The following is a 22,288-nucleotide window of genomic DNA, read 5'->3' as shown; positions in this document are numbered from 1 at the left end:
GTCACTCCACTCTTAACGTGGGAGAATACACAGCTAGAAAATGACCAAATGATCACATTTGCTCCACTTTGCTGCAGTGTTCTGTATTCCCTCTGCCCATAGTCTCCTGTCGGACAAACTTCATGGTGTCATGTGTCGAGAAGATAATTAAGTCACTGTAACATTTGAGGATCCAAAGTTTAAAATGACATGAAATACTAATGTTAGGGCCACAGTTTCTGTGTTACTTCATTTTCTTGCTCCCCACAGTCTCCTCTGGGATAAAACTTGTGGATGCTCATTAGTCAAGTAAATTTGTGAAAGTAACATCTGTGGATACCGCACTAAAAATGACATAAAAGGCTAACATAAGGAATTAGCACAGTATCCACCAATGTGGGCACAGTTTTTTTTTTTTTTTACTTGCTGCCCGCAGTCTCCTCTCAGGTAAAATTTGGGTATGAGTGTGTGTTTGTACAAGCATTATTCTTCAATAAAAGTAAACCTATTTGCTGCTAATAGTAATTTCAAGATACATTTTATGTTGAAATGAATTAATTGGACTTAAATGTTCACAGTTTTAATGGGTTAAGTTAACATGTTTTTAAATGACATCAGCGTCAGTGTGTCGTTCGTTTATTTGTTTTTCATAGTAAAAGCTAACTTTTTGTAAAGAATGACAAAAAAGACTTTATGATTTCATTAGTTTTCAAAACTAAAATAAATAATTATTCGTAGTTACGTACTCAAATTTCTGATTCTGTGATCAAATTAATATGTACTAAAAGGGGGGAGGGGCGGATGCTCTTATTCTTCCGAACTTCCGGCGGATAGGATTTGACCCCACGCCGACCCGGAAGCAGACTCTAGTCGCGAGCTGTTTCCCATCGGTGGAGTAAAGATGGCTGACCAGGGCGCCGCAGATCCTGCTAATAACAACAATAAAGCTGACGCCGCGGAAGGAACCATCATTAAGGTCACCGTTAAGACTCCGAAGGACAAAGAGGAAATCGCCATCGCTGAAGATTCGTCCGTCACGCAGGTTTGTGGCGGCTTTCCGAGGGCCGGCGTCGGGCGGGGGCTTGGTTGGTTGGTTGGTGCGTGCGTGCGTGCGTGTGTGCGGGGAGGGGGAAGAGAAGCGAGCGTCATGCCCACAACTTCAGCTAACCAGCTAGTTTGGTTAGCATCGATGCCGCGCTTACCGGCAGTGCGACACTGTTGGATTTTTTTTTATATACATGGAGTACAACCTATTGTTTCAATAAACATATAGCGTTATTATTATTATTATTAATCATACTAAACAGACGGAGATAGTCGCTTTTAAATGCGCGCTGTGGCTAACCGGTTAGACGCTAAGCTAGCTCGGCTAACTCAACGCTAGCTGTGTCGTCAACGGTGTGTCAGCTGACGCCTGCGTTTTAAACTGTGCGGGATGGTCATAAACACCAGTGGGGCTGCCCTGGAGTGTGATTCGGGGCTTGGTCAATTGCCGCAGTATCGCTCCACGTTTTGGTTGGCCAAGCTAATCTCGGCGTTGCCTAGTCTAGAACATTCTCCACTGTCACCGACACCGACTGACTGAGTCATTGCTCGTTCAGCCTCCCTGGGAATTGTCGCTCAAGCCCCGCAGCGGCCGTTGGCTTGGCGACGTCTCCCAAGCGCAGTAACGCAGCATCTGGAAGTTAGTCATGTCAACGAGCAGATGCAATCATCTGCTTGCATACAAGCATCACGGTGCAGCTGGGCTGGGGTTCAAATTGTCCATACACTGCAGGAAGCCTCAGAAAAATAAAAGACCCCAATTCCGAAAATTACAAAAATGCATATAATGATATTTTAGACCAGGAATGCACAGATACCAAATATCTGGACAAGTCGTCGTGAAATTTAGATGGAAAATGTGTTGTAGTTCAATATGATATTCTAGAACAATTTCAACTATTTCGGGTTTGGTACATACTATGTCAGAATACACTTGTGTCGTGTCTTTGGTTTTACAGGAAACTTCAAATGGAGTCACAATAAACAGAATAGCTATTGATCACCAGAATACCAACAATACAGTTGGGGAATTTGTGAATAGCAACCCGCAAATAAGCTGGTGTTCAACGTAAAACGACTCCCTTTAGTTGGGCACTGTATCTTATGTACCGTCTGATCAGCTGTTAACGTCCACCCTTCTTACTCAAGGATAAGGGAAGAAATGTCTTTTAATCTTGCATTTCAAGGACTACAAAGCAGCATAAACGGTTGTAAATCATTAACTTGGGTCAGGGGTCATCTTGGTTGTTATTGACTGTTTTGTTCTAGCAGAGGTTTAAATCTTGGTTATCTGTGCTAGTGCTTTGTCTCACGTCCCCGAAATTTTTGGATTAGTCAAAATTGTCCATATGTGTAAATCCGAGTGCCCTGTGATTCACTCGCCGTCTTTTTCTGTCACTTGGGCAACAGACCCACCCTGTGTGTTAATAAAACTCCAGTTTTGTGTTTGTTGCAAATATGGCATCTGTACTAGGCAATGCTAGGACCGCATAACCAAAAACATCTTCATGTTTTCGTCTTTTAGTTCAAGGAGGAGATCTCCAGGCGCTTCAAAGCCAAGCAGGACCAGTTGGTGTTGATTTTCGCCGGCAAGATCCTGAAAGATGGGGACAGCCTCAGCCAGCACGGCATCAAGGATGGCCTGACGGTGCACCTGGTCATCAAGACGGCACAGAAGTACGGCAGCGCATCAGCCCAATAATAGAGCCACCAAATGTTTATAATTAATTTTATAGTTTGTGATAAATATTACACCAAGAAATACGTTTGGATGAATAAATCCATCTGCTGTAAATTCCCCCACTTCCTGGGGTCTTTATATTGATTTTACTGTCATTTTATGTCATTTATTTGTAGGTTAAGAAACATTTAAAAATGATTTATCCAACATCTCATTTGCGAGGGGGTCCTGCACAATAAAAGCCACCCAAGTGTGTAATGGCGTTTTAAAACCATTTTTCATGCACTGTGGTCAATATTGTCCGCATAGTCAAAGTTTCAACACACCCATATATTATGCTTATAACTTATTGACTTTCGAAAGAACTCTACCATCGTTTTGTTAAGGTTTTCTCAAAGTAAAAATAATGTCAGAATTCTTGGATTTGTGAAGAGGCCTTTGAGGTCTGCATTTCAGTATAATCACCATAAAATCCAATAGAACAATCAGTTTAAGGGAGGGGGTGGGGGCATGAATTAAAATGGAAAACAAATGGACTCAAGATTGCTCCCTGAGGAACACCCCCAGTTAATGAAACTGACTTGCAGCCTTAGAGTGAAATGTATTGATTTCTGCTTTGTGGTAAATAAAGCACACAAGTTGCACTCCTCTTAAAAATACTTGTGTTGCCATCTCACGTGCAGGGCCTCAGACGGAGGCAGCACCTCAGCCTCAAACTCGGCGTCCTCCCCGGCAGGAAACGCCGGCGTCTCCAATGCCAGCACCACGCCTTCCTCTCCTGCTGGGTCCACCAGCGGCTCCGCCCCTCCACCCACACAGACGCCCAACCTACTGAGTGAGTTGGCTGATTTCCCGTGACCGTTTGCGAAGAAATGCTCTGTAATCGTCACCCGCGCCCGCTTGGGTTTCCCGCAGGCGGTTTTGGCGAGCTGTCCAACCTGGCGGGCCTGGGCATGGGCTCGGCCAACTTCATGGAGCTGCAGCAGCAGATGCAGCGGCAGCTCATGTCCAACCCAGAGATGCTGTCACAGATTATGGAGAACCCGCTGGTGCAGAACATGATGTCCAACCCGGACCTGATGCGGCACATGATCGTGTCCAACCCGCAGATGCAGCAGTTGATGGAGCGCAATCCGGAGATCTCGCACATGCTCAACAACCCTGAGCTCATGAGACAGGTGGGAGCAACCGTCCAGGAACAAGCCCGCCCATCCACAAGACTTGACACGCTCGCTTTTGTCCCTCCGTGCAGACCATGGAGCTGGCCCGCAACCCGGCCATGATGCAGGAGATGATGCGCAACCAGGATCGGGCGCTAAGCAACTTGGAAAGCATCCCGGGCGGCTACAACGCCTTGCGCAGGATGTACACCGACATCCAGGAGCCCATGTTCAGCGCGGCCAGAGAGCAGGTAACCGTCACTGGAGCTCAGCTGGAATCCTTTCTTTTTACCAAAGAGCGACTTTGATGGTTTGTCTTCTCGTAACAAACCGTGCTCACGAATGTAACAGTAACGCTTAAATGAAGACAACATAATACAATATGAATATATGAAAAAACATTGAAATCATTCCAACCGTAAAACATAAAACAATCCAAACATTACTATTGTTAGAGGAAATTCACATTTTCTTGGGAGAAAATATTCAGTATTCGCAAAACTAATTTTCCACAGTCCCCAAATTTTCATGAGAAAATCATTCAAATTAATCGATGGAATTTGACGAATTTCCTGTAAATTCCACAACTTATGCAAACTTCCAAATGTTCACCATTCCAAAAATGACTACTTTTTTTTAGGAAGCACACAAAGAAAGGAAATGGGGAAGAAATTTGATTAACAGAACATTCAACAATTTCTCCTCAAATTCACACCACTCAGTTGGCAAAATATTCAGCTCGTTTGGGATTTGGGACATCCCGGGGAAGCCCCTCCCCCCAATATCCCAACTTTAAAAAGTTTAACATTCCTACTTTTTGAGGATTTCATTTTTCGTGAGAAAATTCCCAAAATAATATGACTTAATTACCTCTGTCCAACAATTCATATATTTTTCTTCCCGTCCAAAATCTTAACCTCCACGTCCTCGGCAATTCCGATTTGAAATGCTTGACATTAGTGAGATTGAAAGAGTCGGTCGGGATCAAACCTCTTTCGTTGGCAGTTTGGCAACAATCCCTTCTCGGCCCTCGGCGGCGGATCCGAGTCGGGCGTCCAGCCGTCGCGGACGGAGAACCGCGAGCCCCTTCCCAATCCCTGGGGTCCACCCAACGCCTCGAACCCTCCGGAGAACGGCGGTGGCGGGAGCCCGGCGGGAGGCGCCGGCGCCGCCCCCGCCACTGGCACCAATCCCACCGTGTCCAACCCGCTGGGCATCAACCCCAGCAGTCTGGGAAACGGTGAGACGGGGACGACGGGCTTTGAAGTCGGTCGACCTGTCGGCTAACCAAATGTTTGATTTGCCAGGAATGTTCAACAGTCCGGGCATGCAGAGCCTCCTGCAGCAGATCTCGGAAAACCCTCAGCTCATGCAGAATATGCTGTCTGCTCCCTACATGCGCAGCATGATGCAGTCGCTGTCCCAGAATCCGGAGTTGGCCTCCCAGGTTGAAACTTTATCATGAGCAGACACGCATCACGTTTTTCGGTTTGACCATTTTTAGATGATAAATATCTGATGACTTAGCATCAAATGCTAAACTGCTGATGTATCAAAATGTCACCCCGAAGACTCTTTGATGACGCTTCCCCGTCCGTCCATCTTTTGCCAGGTTATGATGAATAATCCGTTGTTTGCCGGAAACCCACAGCTGCAGGAACAGTTCCGGTCTCAGCTTCCCGTCTTTCTGCAGCAGGTACTGCAGACATTTTCTTGTCTTTCCAACACGTTGATGAGCAAACCTGTTGTTTGTATGGTTGATTGTTTGTTTGTTTTCAGATGCAGAACCCAGAGGCGTTGTCGGTGATGACGAACCCGCGCGCCATGCAAGCGCTCATGCAGATCCAACAGGGACTACAGACGCTGCAAACAGAAGCACCCGGCCTCATGCCCAGGTAAGTCCCACAAGCACAATCAACATTTTCAACGCCGTTTTTTTTTTTATGTTTTTTTTAATGACTTCCGTGCGGCTCTTTTTTGCCACAGTTTAATGTCAAGCGGCCTTCCCGGCGGCCTTCCCGGAGGCCTTCCTGGAGGCATCCCCGCGGGCGGCATCCCCGCGGGCGGCATCCCCGCGGGCGGCATCCCCGCGGGCGGCGTCCCCGCAGGCGGCAGCGCGCCCACCGACAACCCCGCGTCATCACCCAACAGCGCCGGGACGCCGCCAAACGCCGCTCAGCAGCAGCTCATGCAGCAGATGCTCCAAATGTTTGCCGGAGCAGGCGCGGGAGCAGGCGCAGCGGTACACATTCGCACTTTCTCTCACGCCGCTCACTTTTATTGTAAAAATGCCTAATTAAATGAAGGTAAAGGTAAACGATTGGAGTCAACCTAAAAAAAAAAATTGTGGACAATAATATATATATATATATATATATATTTATATATATGTTGTAAAGAGGTGAAAATTGTAATTTGTTGCATTTTCAAGATTAGGTATGCTCGTTTTTTTAGTTTTTTTTTTTTTATTATGACTTCGTCTTGGCCAGATTGACCTTAAAATGGCCACGTCACAATGTCAATATTTCAACAAAAAAAAATCTTTCTGAAATGCCTTTCTGTGGATGTACTTCATCACACTAGGCAGCCCATAAACAAAGATAATCATTTTTTCAAAGTAGCGTCCAATTTTTAAAAATCAAATGCCCGTTTGTCCGCTCTCCCTGTGGGCAGAACCCGACCCCCGAGGTCCGCTTCCAGTCGCAGCTGGACCAGCTGAACGCCATGGGCTTCATCAACCGCGAGGCCAACCTGCAGGCCCTCATCGCCACTGGAGGGGACATCAACGCCGCCATCGAGAGACTGTTGGGCTCGCAGCCCTCGTAAACACACACACACACACAATGACGCGCACACACGCGGTACATACTGGCGCCCTCCTTACACACGCACACACCACGCCACATCTACAGACTAAAAGAATCGCAAACCGCTCCCCAAGCTTTACAAAGACACTTTGGGCACGATCTGACACCTCCATCGTGTTGTCGGATCCATTCCAATATTTCCCCTTTTGTTGGCGTCATCCGCTCGGCGTCTCGATGGGCGGCCTCATCCATTTAGCGACAATAGTGGGACGGCCTCTCAGTTCTTGAGCTCAAAGCGCGCCACGTGATTGGCTGCGGTTGGCCGACGTGCGCCAGCAAACCAAGGTTTCATTTGTTCATACGACTTCCTGCGTTCCGTTGTTGAGAGAAGCGACGTTTCCGCCACCATTGCGGCGTTCCACATGATGCCCTCCGCATTTGTAGTTTGTCATTCCAGGTTCAAGAGAAGAAAAAAAAAAGTGTCTTTGTGTGTCTGAGGCACCGCTGCTGTGCCTTTTGTGTCCGCCCCTTCAAAGTGAGACCTCCACGTGTGTGTGTCTGTGTATGTGGGGTGGAAAAAGGAGGAGGGTGGTCCCGACTTAAATCCACGCATCCGCATGTCACAGGACTTTTACTTATCAGAAGCAAAGAGTTGGCGTAGTTGACGCCGCCGTCACGAATGAAGCAAAATTAGCTTTCTTTTCATTTTAATCTGATGATTGACTTTTTTTTCCTTCTTTTTTTTTTGAGGTGCATTTAAATTAAACAATGAAAATCAGTTTGATTTACGAAACAATTCTATGGTGGGCCTTCCATACATTTCTAAAGAAAAACAAAAAAGCTAGCGCTAGTTCATCGTATATCTTTTTTCTTTCTTTTTTTTTTCTTTTGAAAATCTCGGTATTGTAGTTGTGGTAACCATGGCAACTGCTTCTCCGGCTTTGCTTTGTTTGTTGATCTCGGCTGAAAACAAAACAGGAAAAAAAATCCATCTCCCAATTGAACATGTTGGAACTAACTTTTAACAGTACTGTACTAAAGAAAAAATAAAAATGAAACGTGGTCAAAAACTGTCTGCGCCCTGTCTTAGTTGATTCCGACAACGTGGTTCCTGTAAAGCCGGCTTAACATCACAGTGGAGCTAAGAAAGCAAGTGGAGCGTGTGACATTTGGCTCATGGGGCAAATTGTCCAAAGTTCGTGTCACGCACGATTGAACTTCATTTTTGTCTCAAACAACTTTTTATTTATTCTTTACATTTTTCCTCACGAATTAGCAATTTACTTCTCCGACATAACTACAGCTGTTTTTTGCTTGCTGTTATTTGTGGAAATTTTTTTGAGTTATCACAAAAATTTGGGGCAAATTTTCACAATTAAAAAAATACATTCTGTTAAATATGTTACATTTTAACTTTTCTATTGTCTATTTAAAATTAACAAAAAATTACAACTTTTTTTCCCCACATTTTCCTCCAAAATGTTATTTTAGATAGTGATTTTTTTATTTATTTAATATAAGTTGTTTTTTCTTCTGAGAGCCAAGAGACTCAACCAAAGCTAGCGCCCCCGTGTGGCTTGGATGTGCAGCTACAACTATATCTGCTCTATTAATGAAGTATCTTTTTTATGAAAAGGATGAAAAACATCTTATTAGAGAGCAGAGAAAAGCAGCCAACAGTGCAAATCCAGCATTTAGCCAACATGGCTGCCATGGTCGTCCTCATCAATGGAGGTGCGTCCACCTGTCGGGCCAGCTTTTCGAGTGGTTCCACCGGTTGCACCTGTCAGCTGACGAGGGATGGGCTGGCCACTCGCCCCCCCCAACCACCGGCAGCCCGAGATAAAGAAGGAAGTGTATGGATGCAGTCGGACCGGTTCTCTCTTCCACCTCCTGGCGTGGCGGGAGAGAAGCGAGGGGACTGGATGTGTATTTTACTCTCTCCGGGGGGCTTCTAATGTCGAACGTCGGGAAGGAAACCTGAGGCGAGCGATTCCAGCATGGGTTCGAACGACACGTACAATTTTGTCTTTAAAGGTGAGTCCGTGTTTACACTTTGAATGGCTGTGATTGAACTGGATTGTATTCCGTTGACGTGGCAACTTACGTTGAAATGTGTGTGAAAGGAAAAGAGCAAAGATGGCATGAGTGGCATCAAAAGTGCTTGTCAAGTGTGCTTGAACACCCACAAGAGAAACATTTGCAATGTGCCTGCAAGGAAATGTTTATTTTGTTAGGACTAGCATACTAAGCGCTTTAACATGTTACATTTGAAATCATTGCAAACATGTAACATTGCTTGCAGCTTTTTTCACTGATGACTATCGTTTCATTTCTCCAAAATAATTGAATGCTATAAGAGAGAAAAAAGTCTTAACATGGGGGGGGGAATCCAAGGCGTACAAAGAAAGTTGCAATGCTAAAGAAAGGTCACAGCAAAAACTAACATGTCTAAAATACTGCAAAATCTGTTCATAAAATGTTGTGAAAATGTTCATTTTTGCAGTCTAACAAAAAGTAAGCATCTCCAACTTTGTTTTTTTGTAAATTTAAAAAAAAAAAAACATTTTCTGTTTAAATCTCGAACGTGTCAGCTATTGTTGTCAATCCCAAAATGCCAGTGATAAGCATATCAAAAAAAAACTTTAAAAGTGAGACAAATAAGAAAAGATAGCTATTAATTTAATGAAACACAATTTAATTTAAATGAGCCAAGAGACTCTGAAAGAATCCGAATCTTGTTTGTTTGAGGTGTTAGCAGCACCCCCTGTGTGTCAAACGTGTAACTGCAGTGAGATTGAACCCTATTTTGATTGGCTCTTTTGTATTTTGCAGTGGTTTTGATCGGCGAGTCCGGCGTGGGCAAGAGCAACCTGCTGACGCGCTTCACCAAGAATGAGTTCAACAGCGACAGCCGCACCACCATCGGCGTGGAGTTCAGCACGCGCACCGTCCAGCTGGACAACTGCACCATCAAGATGCAAGTGTGGGACACCGCCGGGCTGGAGCGGTACCGGGCCATTACCTCAGCGTGAGTACACTTTATGAGGAAAAACCTTCCAATAAAAACCAAAAAAAAAAGTTGTACTGTTGAAGTGCTGTTGAATTTGTGTGTTCAGGTACTACCGCGGCGCCGTGGGCGCCCTGCTGGTGTACGACATCAGCAAGCACCTGACGTACGAGAGCGCCGAGCGCTGGCTCAAAGAACTGTACGACCACGCCGACCCGCACATCGTGGTCATGCTGGTGGGCAACAAGAGGGACCTGGAGGACCTGCGCACCGTCCCTGCTGAGGAGGCAAAGGCCTTTGCAGGTGCACGTCCACAAAAACCTCCTCTTTGAACAACATTCATGCTTTTTCTGCTCCTTTTTTATTATTATGGTACTACATATTTTTCCCATGTCAAGTATTACATCTTTGGCCACGTTATTCTTGTTACGTTACCACTTTTTTCTTGGTTTCATAAAATTGCGATTTACAAATCCAGTCCTGTTGAAATTTGGGGATTTTTTTTCTCTGAAATTGTAACTAATTGTGTAATATTCCAACTTTTCTTGTGTTGCAATTTTATTCTTTCTCTGGATGGCAAATGTATTATTATTATTATTATTATTGAGATTGTAGCATTATGACAATTTTCAAAGATTGATTCCCCCCCTTAAATTATTGTAGTTTGATAATGTTAAAAATATTCAACATTTCAAAATAACTTTATTCTCACATTTCCATGTAGCAACTTAAATCTTGTATCATAAATTATTTTCTGTATTATAGCATTCTTTTTTTTTTGTCTCTTGTACAATTAACTTATTTCATTTTTCTTGTTTGTATTATTGTTTTTCATAATGTTACAACTTTTTTTTCTTCCATATTACAACTTTATTGTTTCAATTTCAGACTATCCTAAATTTGTTACAACGAATAGATGGATTATTTTTTTCCCCTCCATAATGTTGGTAGACTTATTTCAGTAAGATTGTGAATTTGGTCTGGTCTGTAGTGTTACCATTTTTTTCTTTCCAAATCGAACAACTTTCCGTCAAAGCAACATGACTTGAGTTTGTAGTTGCTGTGGTCCAATCACAGGGCATCTTTTTGATCACATGATCTCCCCATTCCACCAGAGAACATGGGTCTGATGTTCATGGAGACGTCAGCGTTGGAATCCACCAACGTGGAGGCGGCCTTCATCGACGTCCTGACGGGTACGCTCATCTCGGCACCTCACCTCTTGCTTGCAGCCCTTCAAAATGGCTTCTTTTTTTTTTTTTTTCCACGCAGCAATCCATCACAAGGTCGCCAGCCGACAGGTGACGCGGGGCTCCATCAGCGCCGTGACGCTGTCGGAGACGGTCCGAGCCACCAGCGAGACCCAGGAGGAGCGAAGGCGGTGCTGCAACAGCTCGTAACCCCCCCCAAAAATCTTACATGCTTATTACCTTTGTTTTTAATGATACCGTGGTGCCTTGACTTGCGAGTTTAAATCCTTCCTTGGCCACACTCGCAATTCAAAACACTTGTATTACAAACTGTCTTACTATGAATCTGTTCAAATGTATCTTGGCCACTAGGGGGCAGCATAATACATAGAGAATGAACATGAAAAAGACGCTCACAAAACTGCAGTAAATAATATTAGTCATTTTTCACAGGGGATAAAGAATATATGCCTGAGAGTGTCGTTTGTATGCTTGTTCAAATAGCAGTCATTGAAAGGTTTGTATTAATTCCCGTGACATTGATGCTAGTTTCATTAGCCCGTCTATGGCATTTTACATTGTGTGTTAGCGTGAAGTGAATTGCTAACTATCTGCCAAACTGCTGCTTTTTTGTAAAGTTAGGGTTGACCCTCCCATCATAGCTCGCAATCTCAATTTTTTGCTCGCAACTTGACAGAAAAACAATTGTCGGCGCAACGGCTAGCATGTCAACAAACTGATGCAGCGCACTCGTATGGCATGTTTTTAGAAAATTCCGCTCTCTACTTTTGAATTGTAAAGTTGTGAAACCAAACATTGGCAGTCATTTGGAATAAATTATTTAAGTTCACAGAAATATTTTTTTTTTTCTTCCCCCAGGTCAAAATGTATAATATTCAATTATTCAAGTGTGGACACAGGAAGTGACAAATGATCAATCATTTTCTTGAAAATGACTTCATTACAGTACAAATTTTCACTCACAAAATGATGACTTCAATCTTGTGGGTTTATGTTGCTGATTTTTTTTTTTTTACTTTCTGCACTTAAATTGTGTAAAATTCTGCCTCGAGAAATTACAACTTTAGTTTTGTAATATGACTTGGTTTTTTTCACTAGTACAATTTTTACTTATTTAGAATCTTGGTCTCATAATATTCCAAATTTTATCCCTCATCACGTTACAATTTAAAAAAACAACAACATTTTACTAACTGTCTCATACTTGGTATAAATCTGCTGCGCAGGGTTATTTGTAATTTGCGTTGGCTGAAAGTTATCATCAGTCACACAGGTTGCATGTTGTATCTGCTGTCAGCCATTAGGTGGCAGTATTGTCACATCTTGAAACGAAATACTGTATACGGTACAGTAAGTACAGTATAAGTGCAGCTATTTTGCTCATTTTATGAATATGAAATGTGGTCGCCATGGTAACCACCTCCAACGCCGCCGAACTTGGGAATGACTGCACATTGGGAACAATTTGTTTGATTGGGCGTGAATTAGCTTGTGTGTGCATATTATGACAATGATGACTAATAATTGTAATTGGCTGAGGTCATGTTGGTGACACAGAAGAAATTATCTTCAAAGCTTTTAATGATGTTCATTCAATGACAATGCGAGTAGTATTGGGAATGACTAATTTTATATGCTTCCAGGTAATATTTCACAGTGTAATACTTTTTCCAACATTTTTTTTTTGGGGGCAAAATTACAAATAGTATTGTGATATAAAAAAAAAAGATTATCGTCAAATTGGAGGGAGAAAAAAAAGTTTTTCCCTGCAATTTTTCTTTCTCAAATTATGACAAGTCTTGTAGTCGGTCATTTCTCATAGTAAATTCACACGTTAGGAAATATTTGTAAAAAAAAATACGTTTTTCTTAAAGATCAAGTTAATGTGTGACAGTCAGACAGTATGAAATTGCAATATTTTGAGAAAATAAAAATTGTATGAGGCTAAAGTTGCTAAAAAAAAATTGGGGGGGGGGGGGTGAGTAAAAAAATGACCAAAAACAAAACTTCATAAGTAAAGTCATGAGAAAAATATAATAAAAATAAAAGTTCTGGAAAAAAAGACAAAAGTCATAATTTCCAAGAATAAAGACTTAACAATACAAGAATAAAGTTTGCAATTTTTGAGGCAACACTCACAAATTTTACTGCAAAAAGGTTTTCATTGTAAAAAAACTTCCACATCAAGCAAAATGTTTTCCCAATCGATACTCTGCGATTACCATAGCAGTGTCGTGGCGACCAATCATTGGCAGCAATGTGTGTGTGCGTGTTTTCTTAAAAGCGCTTGTGGCGTTTCCTTTGTAATGCAGGCCAGCTTTTGTTTAAACGGTGTCGTAGCGCATCTTGCATGCATCCGGTCAAGGCACCGGGCCACTTGCGGGTTGCTGTGGCAACTGCAGGTGAGCTCGGGTGACGCCGCGAGAGGAAGACGAGGCGTGAGGTCGCCTCAGGGAGATCACCTTGCAGCCCGCAAGTGGCAATACGAACCCACTTCCACTAACACCCCCCCCCCCCCATTAGACTAATTCATTAGGACTAGAATTTGTGTTTGATGAAAATTTTCTGTGTTTTAATAGTCTACATTTTAATTTTGTATTAGGTTTAAAAATATATCTATATTTGTATTTTTCACATCAGTTTAAATGTCAAATTAGTATTTGCTTTATTTTTTGTGTGCTTTATTGCAATTTATTTAGTTTAGTGTCAATATGAATTTTAAATTACGGTATTTAAATTAACATTTTTACCTAAAAAATACATTGTGGCTTAAAATTTAAAATTCAATTTTATAGCTATTCTATTTTTTTCATTTATTTTGAATTGATTTTATTTTAATTGTAAATTTAAATTGCTTTTAAATTATAATAAAAATAATTTTGTGGTTTTATTTGATTATGCTGTTTTTACGTATGTTTTAAATTTAGCCTCAGTTATATTTCTTTTTATTTATTGACATTTTTAAAAAATATAATCACACTTTTTATTTGTATTATTTTGTATTCATTTTGTAGATTTCGATTTCAAGTTTTTGTGTTCATCCTCCGAATTGCATCGAATGTTTTCTAAGGAGTGACACTCGATCCACTTTGAGGGTGATTTGAGCGAGCCTAACTACGATTGCGTTACAAAAAAGCACATTCGTGGGAGGGAAGAAGGGCAGGCGGGCTTGTTGGTGACACGCCAGGAGATGATGATGAGGAGGAGGACGACGATGATGATGATGCAGATGAGGAAGCAGCGCCAATGCAAGCAGTGAGGACGCAAACACGTGGACACTGCACACCAGCATGAATCTGGGTGAGTACAAACTACAAAATAATATTCACTTTTCGCCTACAAAATGAAAAGCAGTCACCTGTTGCGTTGCCATGGTGATGTGTGTGTGTGTATTTATGTTGTTACCATGGCTCAAATCGCTTTAACCGCTTTGGATATGAAAATGAACTTCACAGTTATGTTAGTTTCCTTCCGTGCCCCTATATATATAAATATATATATTTTTTATTATTTTATTTAGATATATATATTTTTATATATATATATATATTTATATTTTAAAAATTCTAATGAAAAATAGGAATTCATTTTCTTGAAAATTATTACTTAGTTCTTGTAATATTTTGAATTGTTTCTTTTGTATTCAAAATGCAAACATCGCCAACTAATGGCCTGGCATGCTTATTACAGCCCCCCCCCCCTTTTTTTTTAAATTTTATTTAATATGAAACAATGTAAAATCCTGTAATATAATATAATTTAAAAGCACAAACCAAAAATAAATGATCTTTTTCACTTATTGTCATCTTTCCGTAAGAAAATGTTTTTTGTTTTGTTTTGTTTCGACTCATTGCCGTGCAAATGTGAACGCACGTTCACCAAGTCCTGCAGTGACTTCCTTCTCGGGGTTCATTTGAATATCTTTACTTCCTGCTTTAGAGTCGCGTGAGGCTTGGGCGGCAAGAGTGACTGAAAAAGAGCCACAAGATGAGGACAAAGCCAAGCGTCTGCTCTACTGCTCGCTCTGCAAAGTGGCCGTCAATTCGGCCTCGCAGTTGCGAGCTCACAACAGCGGTGGGTGAGACGCTCAAAACGCAACCACGTGTGTAAAAAGTCTACACACCCCTTGAAAATGGAAACTTTTGGGGATAAATGACTTTAAAAAAAAATTGACCAGCATTGTGACCTTTTGAGAGGGTAAGCAAAAACAAAGTGAAATAATGTGATTGCAAAAGTGTGCACACCCTGTTGGAACTGGATACAGGTCGCAACTGGCAACATTCAAAGCGCCTCTGATGAGCAAGCAAATGAAGTTCAGCTGTTCATTATGTTCATGTTGAGGCGCCAAGCACAAGACCATGCTGGAGGCGAAGAGCGGCGACGGCACCATCGAGTCCTTCCCCAGAGTCGGCGTCAAAAAGGTCAAGACGCCGGCGTCCGAGCCAGCCGGCGGCCTCCGCGACAGAACCTTCCGCTGCCACATTTGCGATGTGCACGTCAACTCGGACACGCAACTCAAACAGGTCCTCTCGCCCGCTGCAATTTCTAATTTGAGAGTTCGGGTTTCAAAGTGGACTTCGGTGGTGGTGGTTGTGCTTGCAGCACATCAGCAGCCGGAGGCACAAGGACCGAGCGGCGGGGAAAAGGATCAAGCCCAAATTCAATCCGTATGCGCCAGGACGGCGGCGGCGCACCTTCCAGCCTGTAAATTGGGACCTTGCATGCTTATTTTTTCACAAATCCAAGAAATGTTGAAACTATTATTGGATGGCGAACTTTCATTTTTGGCTTCCTGTTTGAAATGTTCCTCTGCTGCCCGTTTGTAACGGCAACAAAACCTTGCAAATCCATTTCCCGTACTTTTCCAGAAAAACCACGACCGGCTCAAACCGGCACCGGCGACCTCAGCTCTCCTGCATGCCCAGCTGGCGACCGCCATGTCATTGCTGCCGTCCTTCCCCGTCCATCCTGCCCCCAACGCCAGCTCAGCCCTTTTCCACGCGCCGCCCCTGCCACAGGCGCTCATTCATCCACAGCTTGTGTTTCCTCACTACTGAATAAAGTCGGGGTTTTTTGTCTCATGTGTGCTGTTTGTGATTTGCACCTTGTAAAGCTTCATTTTGTGAACTGACATTTATTTTTTCATTTACATTTTTGTAATTTATTGTATGAATTTTTTTTCCCTGTTAACTACTTTAAAATGAAAATAATATTATTATTATAATATTAAGCTGTCAAATTTTTTTTAAAAGTTGTTTTTATTTGAATTCAAGATAAAGTTTGCTTTATATAACATATATGTGAACAATTTGAACATGTTTAAAAATGTACATTTACTCTGTCAGGGTGTTTACATAATATAAATAATATAGTAAAAAGTATTTCGAAATCTAATAATTTGCAAGATGTATATAAATTATTGAATTCATGTATAAACATTTAGATTAAACATGAATACACAAAGTTTTAAAAAAAAACAGCATAACAAAATGTCAAAAACTTGAAATACTATAATACAAAATTAAAATATAATTTTTTGAGTGTGTTGTCATCGCAGTTTTAGAGGGCGCCCTCTACCTTGCAGTTCGCTCCGGAAGTGACGTACCTCCCTTTTGTGGCCAATCGGCGCTCGTGGGACTCATTTCGAACGTTTGTTACGGAAAGAGAGGAGCTGGCTTCCAGCGCTCGTTTACGCGACAAACAATTGAACGTTTTTCTTGTTGACTGGATAAAACACACAGTTTTTTTGTTCAAGCAAGAGTCGAATTACGTGGATACAAACAACTTTTGGTAGGTTTTTTGTTTTTGCCTAAATTGAAGCCCATTTGTCGTGACGTTAACATAAGACTAGCTAGCTGCTGTCCCTTCGGCCATTTTTGGGCCCAAACTGAGTTTTGTTGGTCGTTGGAGCCATTTGGATGATTTTAAAGTTTGCCTTTTGTTGCCCCCGAGGAGTCATGGCGCAGGAACGAGTCAGGAGCACCCAGCCCGTTCTGGAAGAGATTAAGGACAAAATGAAGCAGATGCGCCACAAGCAGCTGTCGCGGGCTGCGGCCCAAAGCAGGACAACGTCGAGACTCGCCCACAAACATGCCGGTAACGTCCACACCTTCTTTTACATCGCCTTCACCTTTTTATTGAAATGTAACCATTTTTGGTGTGCTGTTTGAATGGTATTGTTTTTGGTAGTGTTTTCTTTTTTGTCACCAACGTCTCTGTTTGGTCAATCGCCAGCCAAACGATATCGTCTGGCGTGAAGGGGCAACTTGAACCGTTATTACGGTAGATGGGCCGTGAAGTGTAGGTCGCTGGGATGGTTATTCTGCCGTGAGTCTTGCACTGTGCGTGCTTCCGCCTCGCTTCCAACATCTGTCTCCTTTCACGAAGCTTCCATTTAGTTTTGCCACCGACGATGGCCACTTTTCGGCATTAGCAGGCTAACGTTGCATCTTTTTGAATACAGCCGTTGTGCCTTCGACTTCTTGAAATGTGCAAAAAGATATATACTGTATGAGTTTGATAAGTTATCACTGATAATATATTTTTATCATGCAATTCAATTTTTAAGGACGATATTAAACCACAGGCTATTTTTTTTTTTGCTGTAATTATTGTGCATTGTCCTAAAAAGAAAGAAAGAAGAGAGCTATTGCCAGTGGCTACTTTTTAGCCCAAGGACACGTTGAAGGAGCCCTCAGGTCTGTTAAAAAAAAAAAAAAAAGAAGAAGAAGAAAAAGCTCACCAATGATGGGACACTGTGACACATTTACTAAGGATGTTAACATTTATCAAAACATTAAAATGATAACTACATGTTTCTGCTGTACCAAATGTTTTATTTGGTTTCAAAATAAAAAGCAATTCATTTGGAAAGAAAAAAAAGAAGCAATATTGAAATTCAAAGTAAAAGAAATGAAAGGGGATAGAAAGTAGTAAAAATGTTGTCTGGAAAAATGTCTGTTCCTCTTAAGTTGTACTCGCTTTCCCTTTTTATAGATTTGGTTTTTATATTAACTGGTAACATTTCATGGTTGGCTTCACACAACATTTGAAGGGAGTTAAACTCCATCAATTCATTAACATTTTTAGTTGTATAAATAGAGGGTTAGTGTGGTCTGTGTATGCACAACCGCAAACAACACGAATTTGCACGTTTCTGTAAAAGAAAGATGGATTCAGTGATGGTTTTGGCTCCACACGATGGCGGAACAAAAGTGGCAAAATTAAATAAATGAATACACCATTAAATAATTGTGGCATTAATTAAACAAATTAATTTGATCTGTCAAACTCACCCATCAAAGTTTAGTGGGCAGGTCCTAGATTTGAGTGGATCAGCCCCGCCCACTAACTTTGACGGCCCAGTTTAACAGATACAATAAATTCATGAAACGCTGCAACACAGGAACGTGAAATAAATAAATAAATGCAGAAATATTTATATATGTAGGTCATTTAATTAATGACACATTTATTAAATTATTGGTTTATTTTGTTCCATATTTAATTAATAAATGCCCCCCCGGACGCTGGTCGGCAAAAGAGCCACTTGCCTGTATCGTAAGAATGGAATCTCGCACCGCGTAAAGTTACGTCTACGAAGCACATACTTTTTTTTGTCCTTTTCCTACTGCCTTGCGCAGCATTAACCCGATCTCGGTGGCGGTCATTAGGCAGCGTGGCGGCAGGCGGCATCCTGGCGGCAGGCGGCATCCTGACCACTGCGCACAACAACCGGGCGCTGGCATTGGCACTGCAGGCGGAGAAACTGAAGGTGAGGCAGGCCAACGCCGTCACGGGCCGGCTGATGACGGAGCGGCAGGCCCTCCTCCTGCACCTCCTGCTGCTGAAGAGGAAGCTCCGGGAGCAGCAGGCCCTCGCCACGTCCTCCTCACGGGTAACCCACGTGGTCATCGGCACATCAAAAAGAAGGTTTGCGTCGGAGCGTCCGTCCATTGTGCGCTTTTGGTTCAGGTTCAAGCGTCGGCGCTGCCCGTGGAAGTGGACGTGGCGTCACCAAGGTGCGGGTCGCCTTCCGTCACGTGTTTCATGGCAGCTTTCATATTCATTTGAAGAAACAATCTTCATTTTCTAACGATGCTTGCTTGGAATTGCGTAGGAGGGAAAGCATCAGCGAGGGCAAGATGTGGCAGCGCCCCCCCACCTGTGCAGGTACGCGCTAGAAGAGAGGATGCCGATTTTTGCAAGTTGGTTTACTTTGTCCAAGTCACTTAATACGTAAGTGTGCAAATTAGGGATGGAACGTTATCCCGATATCGCGATATGAAGCTCACGATACAATTACCATCACGATATTGTCGGGAGGTTGGCGAGGTCACAATATCATTTTAAAAAAAAAGAGAGAAAGAGCTCATACTAAGAAAAAACACAATTTTGTGCTTTTGTATATAACGGCAATGCAAATAAACCATTTACAATCTCGAATAAGACTTCATATTGAGGCACACACTTGCTAATGCACATATTGACTTCCTCCACATTTTGACTCGCTTCACAAGCATATGACGTTCCCCTTCATCTGACCATTAACGGGAATTTTAAACACAGAAGGGCCAAAACATGCCTTGTGAAAATTTACCTACAAAAAAAAGCCACCAGAGGGTGCTAGAACTGCACAAATGGAAATCAAGCTGACTTTTCTAACAGATGTGCTACTTTTAATATCGTAACATGACGCCAACGATATTGTGACCGTTTTAATATTGCGATATTGTTGTTATCGTTGCGTCCGTCAGAACCTTTGACCTTGTGTTGCCAGAGTCTCCTAAAATGGACGTCCAAATGGTTTTTCCTCCTGTGGCGATGGCGAGGCAAAGACGCAGCGACAGAGAACAGAAGAGCAGGAGGCGGTCCGACCGCGTGCGCTCCTTCAGCGAGGTGATGTCGGGAGCGCACGCGGCGGAATCGCCCAAGCAGCGGCGGGAACCCCACAAGATTTCCAAGGCGCTCGTGGACAATGGCGTCCGCACGCAAGACCCCCAGCCACCCGTCAACACTCGCAAACATGGCCGCCAAGGGCCCAAGGCGGAGGTGCCTGCGCGGAAGCCCCCCGAGCGAGGACGCAAGCCCGAGCGAGCCCCCCTCAAGAAACCCTGGGAGAACCCCAAGCGAAAGGCGCCATCCAAGAGCCGCGAGCGCCGTGCGCCGGCCCCCCAGCATCTCAACACCTCGCTGGCTTTCAATGACACCTTCGATTTTGACTGCGAGGAGGCCGTGCACCTCACGCCCTTCAAGGCCAAGCCGGAAGACCCCCCTGCAAGCCCCGCCCAAGACCCCGCGGCTTGGGACCCCAGCTCGCCTTGCTCGCCGTCCTCCGCCTCAGAGGACGGCCCGTACCTGCCCAAGAAGAAGAGCAGAAAGGGGCACGCGTCCCCCGAGACCCCCAAGGCCATCGTCACTCGAGGGGGACGGCCCCCCAGCAGAAAGGCCGGCCCCCCCATATCTGGTCAGCATCCGCATCACGACGCATCGTTTACGTTCTCACGTGAATAAAAATGCGTACGTTGACCCTCACAGTGTTGGCGGCGCACGAGTGGCGGCAGAAGGTTGCGCAATCCCAGCAGGAAGTTGATGCTGGCCAATCAAGTTTCTCAAACGGTTCTCGCCCGACGACAGCGCATCAAGAAGGTCAGTCCGCACTCGCACATTCTCATCACTCGGTGCTCGCGGAGAACGAAAGTCGACGCGCGTTGACGTACGCAAGTCAGGAGGGAAGCGGCGGCGGCGGAAGTGGGCGGGTCAAGTTGATTGAGATCGTCCGTAATCGCGCAAGCGTCTCAAAGGGCTTCACGTGGCCACGCTTGACAAAAAGGAACCACATCGGTAAGAAGGGCGGCCACCAGGCACTCTTTTTATTGACGAATGAAGTCAATTGGACGCATTTTCAAATGTCGGTGTGGATGTCGTAACACGCCGGCGACGCTTTGGAGCAAAAATGCGCTGTTGGCTTATTTTTGTGGTCAACTTTTTGCCAGGCCGGAGGTCTGAAGAAGTCACATTTCTTTTAACAGCGGGCCCAAAACGTCAACGTGGGAATGTGCAAATCTATTAGTCGGAAAACAGGATTTTCTCAACGCTTTGCTCGTTCGCATCCTGATGGTTAAAGTTTGGAACCTGCATTGAAAAGCATTGACGCTTTGTTGGGCTGTTTTGAATTCATTGGTATTATTCATGCTGATCAAGGAGACCCGCAAACCCGAAGGACTGGATGACACAAAACAAATCTGCTTTATAAAACAGTTTTTTTTCCGGGGGGGCGGGTCTTATACACTGTTATGTGTACACATAAACGTAGGCATGAAGTTTGGCGGGCGTATTTGATGAATTGTTTGTCGTAACAGAAGCTCTGAGGCGGGACGTGATGGACGGCGTCCGCGTCCGCGTCCAGGCAGAAGTCGACACGACCTTGGAGGACGTCCTCTCTCGTTTCGGGGACGACATCTGTCAAAGTCAGTTGGCGCTTCCTCCTCCTCCTCCGTCGCGAGCCGGCCGCACGCGCCAACACGTGTCCGTGCGCCACAAACGTACGTTCCTAATGCTGCTCATTTGTGCACCGGGTGCTAGCTTAGCATTAGCGCTGTCCTCATCTCCTCCTTCTCCTCCTCGCACCGCCGGCGCGTCTCCAGGCGGGCGCCGTGGCTGCGGTCTGAGTGACCTGACCAATCTGTCGCCTACAGCCCACCGCAGCCTCCCACAGACGACCCGCGCGTCCACGCCGGCGCTGAAAAGGACGGGTCGTCGCACCCAAGCGGTGGACTACAAGGAGCCGTCGTTGAACGCGTACGTTGGCCGCATTTCACAAATGCTCCCGTCAGTCAAATGAATTGATTTTCCAACGTGGGCTGGTTCGCTTTCGAGTGCGGTTCTTGAAAATGCGGCTTCGATGTTGCCCGAGTGAAGCCTTCTCTTCTCAAACAGGAAACTCCGGCGCGGGGACCGATTCACCGACTTGAAATTCCTCCCGCCAGGCTCGCCCGTTTTCAAGAGCAAGTTGTCAGGCAGGAGGTCTCGAGGGTCCGACAACAAACTGGATCAATATAATGAGCCCTTTGTCGGATGTCGTTGATAGTTTGAGCCACAAAGTCGCTCTCCTTTCATCGTTTTCTCTTCATCTTAATAGTAGTAAATTGAAAGTAAAAGATGTTTAAATGATTACCAAACTTGAATTCCTCTTTTGGATTCAACTCTAGATGAGCACCGTTGCATGTGAAAATGAGGCCAAAGTTAGATTGTCCTCATTTTTCAGGTTTGTTTTCATTTGTAATTAAAAACATTTTAAAATGACACCATCTATTTTATTTTATTTTTTAAATTGGGTCTGTAATAAGAACGAGCAGCTTTTAAAACCAAAATGAGTCAATCTGTTTGGAATGCAA

At 43.7% G+C, this 22,288-nt stretch overlaps 4 protein-coding genes across 8 annotated transcripts; all 4 read left to right on the top strand.

Moving 5' to 3' along the window:
• Window positions 1-819: 819 nt before the first annotated feature.
• Window positions 820-7,741, top strand: ubqln4 (ubiquilin 4). The gene is made up of 11 exons (XM_077548106.1): window positions 820-1,021; window positions 2,549-2,700; window positions 3,388-3,539; window positions 3,620-3,882; window positions 3,957-4,115; window positions 4,870-5,104; window positions 5,172-5,311; window positions 5,477-5,560; window positions 5,644-5,759; window positions 5,851-6,106; window positions 6,538-7,741. Exons 1-11 carry the CDS (start codon window positions 881-883, stop codon window positions 6,688-6,690), a joined length of 1,851 nt encoding a protein of 616 aa, XP_077404232.1. The 5' UTR covers window positions 820-880; the 3' UTR covers window positions 6,691-7,741.
• A 162-nt stretch (window positions 7,742-7,903) lies between these two features.
• LOC144037010 (ras-related protein Rab-25-like) lies at window positions 7,904-11,727 on the top strand. Of its 2 annotated transcripts, none has more exons than XR_013288780.1 (5): window positions 7,904-8,708; window positions 9,507-9,702; window positions 9,791-9,984; window positions 10,759-10,877; window positions 10,954-11,727. XR_013288780.1 is itself a non-coding variant. In XM_077548107.1 (5 exons), the coding sequence occupies exons 1-5, from the start codon at window positions 8,672-8,674 to the stop codon at window positions 11,079-11,081; spliced, it is 636 nt and encodes a 211-aa protein (XP_077404233.1). In that variant the 5' UTR covers window positions 7,904-8,671; the 3' UTR covers window positions 11,082-11,727. The 2 variants fall into 2 exon arrangements, 1 of the variants encoding a protein (XP_077404233.1); XM_077548107.1 differs by having other exon boundaries at window positions 10,797-10,877.
• A 112-nt stretch (window positions 11,728-11,839) lies between these two features.
• On the top strand, window positions 11,840-15,973 carry LOC144037011 (zinc finger protein 385D-like). Of its 2 annotated transcripts, XM_077548109.1 has the most exons (6): window positions 11,840-11,976; window positions 12,148-14,192; window positions 14,832-14,966; window positions 15,234-15,415; window positions 15,495-15,596; window positions 15,761-15,973. In XM_077548109.1, exons 2-6 carry the CDS (start codon window positions 14,183-14,185, stop codon window positions 15,947-15,949), a joined length of 618 nt encoding a protein of 205 aa, XP_077404235.1. In that variant the 5' UTR covers window positions 11,840-11,976; window positions 12,148-14,182; the 3' UTR covers window positions 15,950-15,973. The 2 variants fall into 2 exon arrangements, with proteins under 2 accessions (XP_077404235.1, XP_077404234.1); XM_077548108.1 differs by having other exon boundaries at window positions 15,234-15,973.
• A 541-nt stretch (window positions 15,974-16,514) lies between these two features.
• On the top strand, window positions 16,515-22,196 carry sgo1 (shugoshin 1). 3 transcript variants are annotated; one of them, XM_077548179.1, is made up of 10 exons: window positions 16,515-16,682; window positions 16,848-16,988; window positions 18,566-18,789; window positions 18,867-18,913; window positions 19,012-19,064; window positions 19,672-20,358; window positions 20,430-20,540; window positions 21,254-21,436; window positions 21,590-21,692; window positions 21,831-22,196. In XM_077548179.1, the coding sequence occupies exons 2-10, from the start codon at window positions 16,850-16,852 to the stop codon at window positions 21,976-21,978; spliced, it is 1,695 nt and encodes a 564-aa protein (XP_077404305.1). In that variant the 5' UTR covers window positions 16,515-16,682; window positions 16,848-16,849; the 3' UTR covers window positions 21,979-22,196. The 3 variants fall into 3 exon arrangements, with proteins under 3 accessions (XP_077404305.1, XP_077404302.1, XP_077404304.1); XM_077548176.1 differs by having other exon boundaries at window positions 21,539-21,692; XM_077548178.1 differs by having other exon boundaries at window positions 16,845-16,988; window positions 21,539-21,692.
• The last annotated feature ends 92 nt before the right edge of the window (window positions 22,197-22,288 follow it).

Source organism: Vanacampus margaritifer, chromosome 17, assembly GCF_051991255.1.
Source record: "Vanacampus margaritifer isolate UIUO_Vmar chromosome 17, RoL_Vmar_1.0, whole genome shotgun sequence".
NCBI lineage: Eukaryota > Metazoa > Chordata > Actinopteri > Syngnathiformes > Syngnathidae > Vanacampus > Vanacampus margaritifer.
Note: the sequence above shows the minus strand (reverse complement) of the source record. Positions and strands in the feature narration are given on the sequence as shown.